Raw genomic sequence first — 13562 nt, forward strand, 5'->3', positions numbered from 1 at the left:
GAAGGTTTTTTTTTTGAGAGAGAGAGAGAGCTCATTGTTCATTTCGGTAATCATACCGATTTAACATGTCATCATCATTGATGGTAAGAAGTTGAACTACATGGTGAGTCCTTGCATCATACAATGGCTTGGAGGCAGGGTGAGACTGGGATCAAAATTTGGCCCGGGAAAATCCTGGAGTACGGCCGACATCCAACTTGTCATTCAGCGACGGTGGAAGGAAGAGGGATTGTTGTGCAAGGCGGCCGGCGACATGTGCTGATTACTATTCACCAACCGTGTCTCAGGAGGCGCTGGTCTGTTCACTCGTGGCCTATGCAGCACTGGAAAGACGTCCGCCCGAATGCCAGTACTATGCCAGCAGTCATCGTCCAGAGCGCTCCGAACTATGGAGTTTCGTGGATGGTGCGCACAGAAGCCGACGTCATGAAAGGGACGCGGCAATCACTCTGGGAGAGGCGGGGTTTCAGTGATAGGACCCTTTAAGATCACCGTAACAACAGACCTGTGGGGAATACCAGAAGAATCTTTCCCAGAGGGTATAAAGGCGTGGCACAGGTGGTTGGAAAAGTGTGTTAGGCTACACGGGGATTTTTTTTCCCAAATGGGAAAACTCATAGTTTGTATTTGAAATAAATCTTTTGTGACATGAATTCTGTAACTTTTCTGAAACGTCCTATTTTCTGACACTTGTGGTTGATTTCATGTGTAATGGTCACACAATTTTACTACCGTGTTGCAAATTATTATGAATATAGGATTTGACTTTTAGGTTTTCTGGCGAGATTTTTACATGTTGATGGCATCAAGCTGAATCCTCAGTCATTAACATTCCATCATCGAAGACAACAACTGATATGTAAAATTAACAGACCCGTTTAGAGACTTACCAATATAACAGATTTGCCCCCAAAAAAAAAAGTTTTGATCTCTGATGTCAATAGACTATATGCCACGGAGGAGGCGGGACTTACGAAATCCGGGTTTTCACCCATCAACTTTGTTTCCGTTTCCGGTTTGCGCCGTGTGGGCCGCGTCGCGTTACTTGCGCTTCCGCCTTTGTGCCCCTCGGTTGCGCGTTCCCGTTGATGGGTGCAAGGCTGCGAGTGTGTAGTGTCTGTCTCAGTGTCCGAAGCATTTCAGATAGCCGAGACGCCCTCCCGCCGATGAGCGGGAGCACACGGTTGGGGGGCGCAGGGGTGGGAGTGTGAGTGTTGGAACGCGGCCAGCAGTGGCCGGAAACGGCGCTGATGTGTAAAACCCGAAAAGTCGGAAGTCTGTGGCATCTACCTCATTTTAGTCAGATTTGGTAATTACTTTAAGATTGGGTATGCCCAATTACAGGAAGCTAGATTGTTCCACATTATTAAGAACATCACAGTTTTTATGCATAATAATGTAAAAGATGTATCTTTCTGCTGATAAAAGTGTAGAATAGTACTTTGCCTTGTGAAAGGAATAGAAACGCTAGAGAGTTCAAGAAAATGATCATATACTTAGGTAATTTGTTTGTGACTCAGAAAGCAAACGTGTTTGTTCCGATAAAAGGAATATGGATAAAGGAATGTTTCTGTAAAGCATCATATTATTATTAAGAGAGAAGTTGTAAAGGAACCAATGATGAGCAAGCAACTCAATGCAGTATCCCCCAAAGGCTGTATTTTGGCCACCCCTAATCAATCTCACTAGGAGAAAAATACAGTATATTGAATTGGTGTTAGCAATCATCCCTGGATTATATTGTGCAGGGTTACTTTATTGCTAAAAATATCTGTCCCAAGCAATGCTACACTAGTTTCAATGCCAGCCCCTTGTCCTGTGTCATTTTACATTGGCAAATAATTATGTCATTACAGTGCTGAAAATGGACTTGCAGTTAAATTTAGAACAACCTGGCCTCACTAGAGTCATTTTATGGCTCCGCTTCCCACACAACATGCCGTATGTGCATTACACGCACACCTAATTACATGCGCGCTGGCTCTGCGGTGTCCCCAAACTGCTTAAATTTCCTAACTGCTGACGTCAAGAGGAGCTGTTTGTTTTGTTTTTTCAGTTGAAAATATGCCTACACACACGCAATGTAAACAAAGAGTTGCCCTACATCCTACATTTGATGGCAAAAAAAAAAAAGCCTTATAAAAATAAAACCTTGTTGTTGTTTTTTTAGCACATTAAGACATTGAAGGGATTTATTGTAGTTTGGTGTTTGTCTGCATTTTTTCTGGTAAGCAGAAGAGGATGACATCATCTTCATTCATTTCTTCTCAGTGCGCCGTCAGGGCAGCCACTCAAGGGCGAGTTCTGCTTTTGGAGGGTCTGGAGAAGGCCGAAAGGAATGTTCTACCCGTCCTCAACAACCTGCTGGAGAACAGAGAGATGCAGCTGGAGGACGGACGCTTCCTCATGGCAGCCGAGCGCTATGACAAGCTGCTGCAGGTCAGAACACAAATGCGAAGTACAGTGCACTTGAAAAACTGTTCTTGTTACTGTATACTTTACATTATTATTGTACAGATTTATTTATTTTTAATCACTCACAAAATACATCTTAATGAAAGAGATTTTCTTTATACATATTTTTACGATGATTAACAAAGGATTATTTTATTCCTGCAATATGAAGTTATACAAACAATTTGACATCTGATAATGTGGTGAAATTTCAACCTTATTTTTAGATTTTACATAGGCTAATTGATCTAATCACAACTTAAGTAAAGTGACTTATTTACTGCATGTGTACTGTTTACAGAGTATTGACAAAAGTATCTTGCCCATGTCTTTTCCATATCCCAAGGGAGGAAAGGGTGAAAAAAGGTGTGGTTTGAATGTGAAAATGTGAAAACGTTTATTTGTTAACAAATAAGCAAAGCAATTTTTTAAATTGTATAACTGGATAATGCAAATGGCGTTAATGGAGTTACCCTCTCTGAAGTATGCGTTGGGATGGTACCGGGGTTTGGGGGAATCAATCCCTGTAGCCCGTAATGGTACTATAGCGCTACGCCTTTGGTTCACTTTAAGGCCTTTCACAATGTAATGCTAAACTCAAGACAATCCTGGTGACTCTACAGTTGGTTTTGCCCAACATGGAGTGGTGTTTCCATGTGAAAATAGTAATACAGTACTATTAACCTGCTGGGTTGACGTGGGATTCAATTGTACTGTTTGAGCTGTTGATGCCTCTGATAACAACCATGAAGATGGATTCTCAAACTTCAACATTACTACACTCTAAAGACACTATGGGTCAAAAAAGGACCGGTCCTCTACTTGGGTCTATTTGATCCAACTTTGATTCAAGAAATTGGTCTTTTAGTGTAAAATAACTCATAAATATTGGTCAGATCCTTTACTTGGGTAAAAAAAATTGGGTCATTTTGTATAAAACAACCCAGAAATTATGGATCAAACCATTTTTGATCAATAATTGGATTACTTTTGACCCAACTTTTTTAGAGTGTATGTTTCATTTGAGGCACCATATTTGCAGTATTGTATCAGAAAGGAAAGCGGCATGGGTATCGATTAGCAGAATCATGCAAGGAAGGATCATATGAGGAGCACAGAGACACAGCAGCAAATATATATATTGCCGAAATCTCAGTGGTGGCCAAAAATTTGTGGTGGCCCGCCACAGATAAATGTGTATGTGGGAAACAATGCGGTTATCAGGTCTTATTTCACGATGGTCATTATGGTCGATCGCAAAACTAACAAGTTATAACAACGCAATGCAAAATATTGCTGATCTGATATAGCCGATCAGATTGGTGTAAAGTATTTTTATTTTAGCAATACTATATGTAGTTATTTTGTACTAATACAAATTAAATTTTTATTTACTTTTAAATGCCAACATTGGCTGATTTCTTATTACAACCTTGTTTACAGATCTTGATTTCTGAACATTTAAAGGAATATCAGGGCACACAAAAAAGAAAAAGTCAAAGAAGAAATGGTCCTATCTGGCATCATGTTGTTCACTATACACATATGTGCTTGAAATTATTATGCAAATTATGGTTTTCTCAGATTTGTATCTTCCGTACAATGCAAACTTTTTTTTTCCAATATTAAAAAACGTTTTTTTGTTAAAATAAATGCACTGTTCCAAATTACTATGCACAGCAGTGTTTCAAGACATTTTATAGGTTGTAAAGAACTGAAAATAGTGATTAGTTGAATTTGCAGCATTAGGAGGTTGAATTGTTTGAAATCAAAAGGTATTTCTATCTAAACAATTTTAACCGATAAAATTTCATTTCATCAACTTATTTGAAAGCAGCTTTGTAAACAGTTATTGACTGAGTGCCATTTACATAGACTATTGAAAAAAATCAGAAAAAAAAGCAATTTGCATAATAATTTGTAATGCTGGTAATGAATTTGTTTGTTCATAGTTTTCTTAAAATTTTAGGCCAAATTCAGACTTAAGCAATTTTAATGAGGTCATTGTAATACAGTACTTCTTCTTTCTCAAAAGTGTAGACACAATACTACAACATCGCAGGTGCGATCTTCACTTTCAAGGAAATAATTGCCATAATCATAAATAAAAAAAAATTGCAACCTGCAGGAGCACACAAAGGAGGAGCTTGACAACTGGAAGATCGTCCGCGTTAGTGAGGACTTTCGGGTCATCGCACTCGGTCTACCTGTGCCCAAATACAAAGGCAACCCACTGGATCCTCCCCTCCGCTCTCGCTTCCAGGCCAGGGACATCTATTACCTCCCGTTTAAGGTACATTTATGCACTGTTATCTGAGACCAAAAGAAACGATACCGTTTTTTAAAAAGTTAATTTATCTTCAGGACCAGTTGGAGTTGTTGTACGCAGCAGGACCGAACATAGCGGCAGAGAGGTAAGCACCTAAAATATAAACATCATCAAAGACCTTTAAAGTCTTTCATCTTTTGCTGTGAAAAGAACATTATGTCATTTAAGAGAAGATGAGCTACATGAGCGGCCTGCAACCACACTCTGAGTGGCCCCTTGATAAAATTTCAAAAATGCTGAAAAAAAACTGGAAAACTTTATTTTATAAAAAAAAAAAAAGGATTTTGTAACAAACTCCTGAAAGTTCTTGAAAAATGCTGATATGATGAACATTCAGTATTCTTATTGTATTTTTAATATAAAAATATACAGTGAATATAAAAATAGTATTTTTTCTTATTTTGTTTTCTTAGTTAATCAATAATAGTTTGACAAAACAAAAGCTAAGCAATTTCAGCGATCACTGTATGTACATATCAATGCTCTAAATAAGCCATTTTGCATTGCAAGGCAAAAGTAGCATTTTGTGCCTCATTAAAACACATTGAATAAAAAAAACAACTGAGAATCAACTGCACAGACTTCCCAAAAAGCTTCGCTGGGTTGCTTCGCTCATGTCACCCACCATGTTTAGTCAGAGGTTAAGGCTCCTTACGCTGCACCAGCTATCTAACAACGAGCTTCACGTGATTGCGCCTAAACACATTGCGGAATCGCTCCGAACTGAGTAATAATTCCTTCTGGGGCGGCTAATAAGCTATATTTTAGTAGGGATGTAACGAAATCCAAACATCACGATACAATTTTGTCACGGTATGACGCTCACGATACGATAATTAGCACAATATTATGTGGAGGTTGGTGATATTAAAAAATAAGTCACGATACTGTAAAAAAATGAGCGCATACTAAAAAAAAAAGAGCATAGTATTGTGCTTTTGTACATAACACAATGCATATAAACCACCTACAATCTCTAATAACCCTTAAGCCTCGTTTCCACCGACGGTATCTACTCTACTCTGCATTAGGCTTGTCTCCACCAATAAATCTACCCGGCTCTACTCTGCTCTGCTCTGCTCTACTCTACTCTACTCGCTTTTTCTGGTACCTGCTCCTTTGCTGTTCTAAAAAAAAGTAGCCCAGTTCCAAAACGTGATGTAATTATTTTGGAGGTCAATGTGCAACTGCGCAAACCACCACCCACAGCTGCCATTAACGACGAACGGGGACAACAATGGCTTCCAAACAGAATAATGCTTGGACTTTTGTGGAGGTGCAAACCTTTGTAACATTATTGAATGCAGTCTTCTTGTCGCTGCAATATTCATTCAATGTCTTCTGGCTGAAATAAACAGGCACAAACCCAGCACCAGGTACAAAAAAACATCTGCACTCTCCATTGTTTTTGCCTGTGTGTGCGGTGCACGCTAGCTGCGGTCGCTTTAGCATGACATCACTGGTGAGGTGAGGAGGGGCTCCCAGGTGGTGGCCGTGGCAGTGGAGACGCACTGCTTTTGGGTGTAGAGCCAAGTAGAGCAGAGTAGAGTAGGGTAGATAGATACCGTTGGTGGAAACGAGGCTTTAATATTGAGGCGCTTACTTGCTAATGCACGCTTACATTGAGTTCCTCCACATATTGACTCGGTTCACAAGCATATTGCGTTCTTCTTCATCTGACGATTAGCGTGGATTTTAAACATAGAAGGGCCAAAACATCCCTACTGAAAATTTAACTGCACTAAAAAACTAGCCACCAGAGGGTGCTAGAACTACACAAATGGAAATCAACCTGACTTTTTTAACATATGTGTTACTTTTAATATTGTGACATGACGACAACGATATTGTGGCAGTTTTAATATCGCGATATCACGATTATGCCGTTATCGTTCTGACGAAGGGGGAAGCCATGCTAATTGCTAAGCTAACCCATATTGACACGGCTAATGATTTTAACACCGGAATTAAGTTATTGGGTGATTGAGTACTCTTCATTGACGTCTGGCTGGAACCGCATTAAAACAGAGAACATCCAACTTTGAAAAGCAAAATAGCAGGCAAATTAAAAAGTGTCTGGACTGTGGAGAGAAAACCTACTCCCTAAACAGACAGGGGCGTAGCCAGATATTTTACAATATCAGGGTAACACATCTCACTGGCCATAGCTCGTATAAATGTGCACGTGTAGGCATGCAGGGTGACACGTAGGACTGAACTGAACTCATGCAGTTTGTTTCTGTGTCAGGGTGTCGCAGCTTCTGTCACTTGCTACCACACTGTGCTCCCAGGAATCAGCCAACCTGGGCCTTCCTGACTTTCCTGTGGATAACCTCCTTAATGGCGTTAATGTACTGGTAAAGACCCCATTTAAACCTCTGCTATCCCCCTCTCTGAGAAAAGGACTCTGTATTAAGAGTAGATTGCCTAATGAATATCTGTCTTGTATTGGCCTAGAATGTTTTTCCCATGATGTCCTCGCAGCAGCTGGTCCAGAGACTTTACCCCTACCATAGCATGTTGGGCAAGAACGGTTGCAACGCTGTGGAAACTGTGCTCAGTGTAAGAAAGATATGGGTCTCTGTTCCCTCTCTGATTTATACCTTTCTGTCAATGGCCTATTTATGTATCGAATATTGTATGCATCTCATTTTTTGCAATTGGTAATTTGTCAGATGAATGAGTCATGCAGACTTTTTGGCTTTTACCCAGAAATTTGAGCTGCTGGATGGCCGTAGCAAGACATCGAGCAGCAGTGTTAGCAGTGTGTCCAGAACAGCAGGCACGGAAGACAATGCAGACGTCACCTTGCGTGTCGCAGATAAAGATGTTACAATTCAGGTAGATAAGTAAAAAAATATATATAATTTCCCCCTTCTTTTTTAATGGATTTTTACAATGGATGGATGGACTTATCAATGCAATGCCCTTGCATGTAGGAAAGGAGAGCCTCCATCGTCAATACACTTACACGTGCATTTTATGTTTACACATTTTTGTGTGTGCTCAAATATAGTTGCTTTGTGTTTAAAAATGTTTAAAAATATGTTTTGATTAGTGTTCAAAGTGTGTTGCTGATTTAAAACTGTAAATATAATATACAAATATAATACAGACACTAACTAAATTCTGCCTTTACAAATGCTCATTTAAATTTTTCCTAAAGCGTTTTTTAACAATTGTGTTTGTAATGAATGTAGAACTTCGCTGCATCATGACGACATGGGTTTTCTAATATTTTGATTATTTTTAATCAGCTCTATGGTTACAATAAATAACAGAAACAGGTGATTAAAATTAAACTAAAAGATTAGATCATTTAAAAAATATATTTTAATAATTTTTTATATTTTTATAATATATTTGCCTCACAGCTGAGAAATAGTTGCAGTATTGGAAATAAAACAAAAATAACAAACAGTGCATGGCACAAATGCGGAAACAAATACTGTAATTTCCAAAATTTTAACCTACTTAATACTTCTCTAATCGCTTCATTTTTGTCATTGTAAAGGCCTACATTTTTGAGAACTACTTAATTGTAGCCGTCATTATGTTATGAGGTTGTTTTTTTTGCATTTGTATCTAATTTTGTGTGCTGTATAGTACTACTGTATGAATGTGAAGTATTGTATTAAAAAAACAAAACTTGTAGTGAAATACAAAATCTATTTTACATTGAATTATACACTATGCTGGTATGAGAAAAACAAAGACAAATATTATTGATGGGTTTTTGTTACTAATTACAATGTGTGCAATGTTTTTTATTTTTTTTATTATAAACATCTCTACCGGTTGCCAGTCATTTTTAAACCATGGGGTTTTGACCTTTGCTGCTGAATCATATAAAGTAGATGTTTTTTGTTCATAGTGATCTCGTGCCGCTGTAGAAAATTACAATAAAGCAATATTTTGTATTTGTTGTGTACATATTCAATGAACATTCAGGTCCCTGCAGGCACCAAGGAGCCACGGGCGCCCAACAGTAGCCTTACTTTCATCAGCACCCCTAGCCACACTCAGCTGATTGCTGACATGATGCAGTCGCACATGGTGAAGGACATGTGTCTCATAGGAACCAAGGTAGTATGCACATGCTGTTTACAAAAATTTTGTTTATTGTGAACGAAAGCCTCAATGTGCTCTTCTTGTGTGTTTTTAAGGGTTGTGGCAAGTCAGTGATTGCTCGAGAGTTTGCTGAGATGCTGGGCTATAGCATAGAGCCTGTTATGCTCTACCAGGTAAATAAATAAATAAGGCTACAGTAATATTATGTTTCCATGGGCAAAGCTAGCACTCTGGTCACTAAATCAATCTTTCAGTCACAGTGTTCTTTATACAGTATGCTTAAAATAAATCTTCCTCAAAGCCATTTTCACCTCACATTTAATCAGTTTTTTTTAAATATATATATTGTCATTGTGCCTGTGACACAGGATATGACAGCCAGGGACCTCCTCCAGCAGAGGTTCACGCTCCCCAATGGCGACACAGCATGGCGTCCGTCGCCGCTGGTCACTGCTGCCATGGAGGGCAAGCTGCTGCTGTTGGATGGTATACACAGGGTCAACCTGGGAACACTGGCTGTCCTTTCAAGGTAAGACCAAAATGTATCACACATTTCAGTATTGTTGTAGAGAAGCAAACGCTCATCAGCGTTGTGTGCTGCAGGTTACTTCACGACAGAGAGTTGGATCTTTATGATGGCACCAGGCTGCTCAGGTGGGACAGATACCAGGCACTAAAGGAGGAACAGAACTTAACCGACGAGCAACTCAAAGAGAGGTATACATATCTACAAATGTGTCTTCATAGTTCTTTTCAGCAGGGAATTATGATGTTAGAAAAAAAAGTGTGTGCTACCGCATAAATCCTCGTTATTAAATGGTATTAAAATTGAATAAATATGTTTGATTATGTAATTTTCAATTCAATTTGACATATATAGAAACTTAAACAACAAAAATCTATCAATTTTGCAACGTGGCTACTACATACACAAAAGTGAAATTATGCAAACATTAGGGATGTTTGATATCCCTTTTTTCAGACTGACACCAGTATGAGTACTCTACAGCTGAGTAGTCACTGATACCAATACCAAAAACCGATACCACTGATACATAAAATTTCCCCCCAAACACATTGAGAGATAATTTTAAAGGAAGACCTATATATCCCAATCTTAGGATTGCATCAAATTAAAGGCAATTTTTGATTTTTTTAAAAATAATTTCTGATTCTTCATTCCTGATCGTAAAACGGCCACAAAAGGGTGGTCAGCCACCGTTGCGAGTACCTATAACGTAAAATAAGGCTGGTATCGGTACTCGCCCATCCCTAGCAAATATTATTTCGAGCCACATTTTGAGACGATAATATTCACAATTCAATCATCCACTGCGGTGTGTGCTCCCTTTGAGGCGCAAGCGAGTGTTAAGGAGTACAGGGAACAGTAGCTTTAGGTATGAAAGAAGTGTAGCTGTGACATACTTGACTGACCTAAATCCTTTTTTTTCTCTGATCCTAAGATCATGCAATATTAGGAAAGTGGTATTCCTGTAATTAATTAATTTAAAATAATAAGTTAAAGTCTAATAAATAGTATGGTATGCAGAAAAACGTAAACCTAATACAAAACAGAAAACTGCTTATAGGAACAGATTTAAATCTAGACATAAAATTGTTCTCATGAAAGAATATTAATCAAATCACATACACTAACCAAACTCTTCTCATGTACGGAGTAATGCATGACCAAGACAACTTATTTTTGGGCTATTGTAAATGTAGTCTTGTGTATTTGTGATAGGAAAAGCAGAGATGAATGTTTTATTTTGAAGAGCAAGAAGTGTTCTTGTTTCGTGAAAAACGTGTTTCCTACTATATAGTGTTTCTCCGATGCTTGAAAAGTGCGCACAGAAACAACATAAAGTTGTTTTAAACAACAGGCCTGGAACATCTGGACCCTGCTGGCCACAGAAATGTATGCACATTTTTAGATGCATGCTGGGATGCTGTGTGGGTGTCACTATGGGCTTACAGTCATGCTCCTCTCTGTCCTCTTGAATCAAAAGCTTCCGCAGCAAACTGTCAAAAGCCATGCTTTTCTTCACGACATAGATTGACTGTGACAGACACACACACATACACAAACACATACGCATTTACACACACACCTCTACATACACACACTATCTCAACACAGCAGCCAGTGTGTCATTGGTATCTGTCTTTTCAGGTCAATCTTTGCTGTCCACCCGTTGTTCCGAGTGCTCGCGCTGGCTGAGCCTCCACTTGTGGGTGCCGGTGCAAACACCAGTGGCAGCAGCAGCAAAGGTCAGCAGTGGTTGGGTCCCGAATTGCTCACCATGTTCCTGTACCACACTGTCAGCCCGCTGGCCCGAGCCGAGGAGGTCAACCTCCTGCAAGGACTGGTGAGATACTGTTAGTGATAAGCATTCGACCTCTGGCAAGAACTATTTTGATTTATTTTAGAAATAACAATAGATTTTTTTCTTTTTACATGTAACGCTAAGTTCTGTTGCTCCTGACTAGCAGCAGTTATCAAAAAGAAGCCCATTGAAAACATGTAGTGTTTATTCGTCCCTGGTTAAAAGGTTAGGTTTTTAGATGTTTTCAAGGCTTATTGTCCTGTATTCAAGCAAGGACGCTTTTGATCTCTGTAGCAGTCTTAAGTTTTAACCTTCTCACATTTCCTGTCATCTTTCTAGTAATCCAAATTATTTAAAAATATTTCCTCAAACTTTCGGGAATCAGTACTTGGTTTAACGTAGAACTATATTGATATTTAAGATATGTGATACAGGAAAACCAAGATAACATAAGGTAACATTAAGTAGAAACATGCTAATTTACAGCACCATATATAATGTAGCAAATTTGTAGTTTTTTAAATATTGGTAATTCAATCCAAATTGCTTGCGGTAGCTCAGGTCAGATCTGTGTGTGTATACTTGACTGCTGTTTTTCCCACGGTTAATTTTCTATAAAGAAGCAACGGACCCTTGTGGATTTGAATGGTATTCTTTGGCCCAATGTGTGGTATGCAACACAAGGAAAATATCGAGCAGAGTCTAAGTTACATTTGTCGTCAAATAATAATAGATAATTAAAAAAAACAAGAAATTACAGTACATGTTGCAGTCGCAGAGGTCATATATATGCACACTTAAAGGAATGGAAAAATATATAAAGGAGGTCTTTTAAAGCATTCTTATAGTCAAGTTTTCCAAAATTGTGTTCTTGTGCTGTACATTTTTAATAAACTACTTTTAAATTCTTTACTTTGCTTTAAATATCTTAAATTCTTCTGTATGTTTGTCTTACATGTTCTTTACGTGTCTTAAATTATTTTGCTTGTAATAAATGCCTTTAAATGTTATATTTCTAATTATGTAAAAGACATTGAGCTACAAATAACGCTGCCTTTCCTGTCCTTGCTTTGCCATGCCTTGATGTTGCTCATCATTATCATTGTTAGTGATTAATTTTGAGTGCTATGCAATTCGGGATGCTTAAGGTATTGTATATTTTTCTAGCTTGGTCTCAATAAATAGTCAAGTTTATTTCTATAGCGCTTAATCTCAAAATAATCCAAAATTGACAAATATTAGAAACATCCCGAGATCTATACCCACCCAACTGGGCAAGGGAAAAAAACACAGAAAAAACTAATATGGTAAAAAAGAAAATAGACTGATTAACGCTCCTATACATTTTATCTAAATACACTTGCGCTTGTTTTCATTTCACTTTGCAGTCTCCTAATGTTCCTAAGGAGGCTGCCGAACAGCTACTGCACCTCACGCACACTCTGCGACAGACAAATGACCCCACGGTAAGTGTGTCTGTGTGCACATGTGTGCCAATGTGATTTGCGTCATTTATTTGCATTTGTCACCAGGCACAGTCTCTGGCCTCCTCCCTCTCCACCAGACAGCTGCTGCGGATCTGTCGCCGGCTCTCTCGCTACCCCGAGGAGAGCATCGCCCACGCTGTCAACAAGGCTTGCCTCTCGAGGTGTGCTCAGGTTGCATGCACCCTCACATTTTATGCACTTTAGCTCCTGTAGAAAAAGGCCTGTATATCCAAATGATGCCCCTCACCACTGCAGTACTGTGTGTTTTTAGGTTTCTTCCCAGTTTGGCCCGCGGCTCACTTCAGAAAAGCCTTGCCAACTGCTCCATACAAGAGACTCCAGACGCTGAACACACACGTGACTTTAGTTGTAAGTCCCACTCACATACACGGCTTACACCTTCCTTTCCATTTTGAAGTTATTTCAATTTCCTTGTCTTTATTGTGATATGGTGGATGACTGGTTAGCACATCTGTCTCACAAATCTGAGGTCATGGGTTCAAATCCAGGCTCTGACCTTCCTATTTGAAGTTGCATGTTCTTGTTCTGCTTGTGTGTGTTTTCTCCAGGTACTCCGGTTTCTTCCCATATTCTAAAATATGCTTGGTAGGTTAATTGAAGACTCAAAATTGTCCATAGTAGGGATTACAGCCTATTTGAAGGTATTGGTACTCGGGACGGTGACCGACCGTTACTTTAAGATCAGGAAATAGAAATTATAAATATAAAGATACTGTATATAGGAAGGTGCCATTAATTTCATTCAATTTTAATTAAGTAAAAAATATGTATTGGAATATCTAGGTTGTTCTTTAAATGTATCTGTCGTTTTTGGGGGGGGGGGGGGGGGATTTTATCCATCAAAAATACTCATGGTATCGGTACTTGGTATCA

At 38.8% G+C, this 13562-nt stretch overlaps 1 protein-coding gene across 2 annotated transcripts in view; it reads left to right on the forward strand.

Annotated features, from left to right (window-relative positions):
- vwa8 (von Willebrand factor A domain containing 8) overlaps window positions 1-13562 on the forward strand; it is a 63164-nt gene that overhangs the window by 8751 nt on the left and 40851 nt on the right. For both annotated transcript variants that reach the window (XM_086091782.1, XM_086091783.1), the window contains exons 5-18: window positions 2272-2433; window positions 4577-4747; window positions 4819-4868; window positions 7032-7140; window positions 7241-7345; window positions 7496-7624; window positions 8735-8869; window positions 8950-9027; window positions 9223-9383; window positions 9458-9571; window positions 11028-11223; window positions 12570-12647; window positions 12714-12829; window positions 12940-13037. In XM_086091782.1, the coding sequence (XP_085947908.1) occupies window positions 2272-2433; window positions 4577-4747; window positions 4819-4868; window positions 7032-7140; window positions 7241-7345; window positions 7496-7624; window positions 8735-8869; window positions 8950-9027; window positions 9223-9383; window positions 9458-9571; window positions 11028-11223; window positions 12570-12647; window positions 12714-12829; window positions 12940-13037 (1702 nt within the window). The remainder of the gene's footprint in view (window positions 1-2271; window positions 2434-4576; window positions 4748-4818; window positions 4869-7031; window positions 7141-7240; window positions 7346-7495; window positions 7625-8734; window positions 8870-8949; window positions 9028-9222; window positions 9384-9457; window positions 9572-11027; window positions 11224-12569; window positions 12648-12713; window positions 12830-12939; window positions 13038-13562) is intronic.

This window comes from Leptonotus elevatus, chromosome 12 (genome assembly GCF_054856555.1).
Source record: "Leptonotus elevatus isolate MCC_2025b chromosome 12, RoL_Lele_1.0, whole genome shotgun sequence".
NCBI lineage: Eukaryota > Metazoa > Chordata > Actinopteri > Syngnathiformes > Syngnathidae > Leptonotus > Leptonotus elevatus.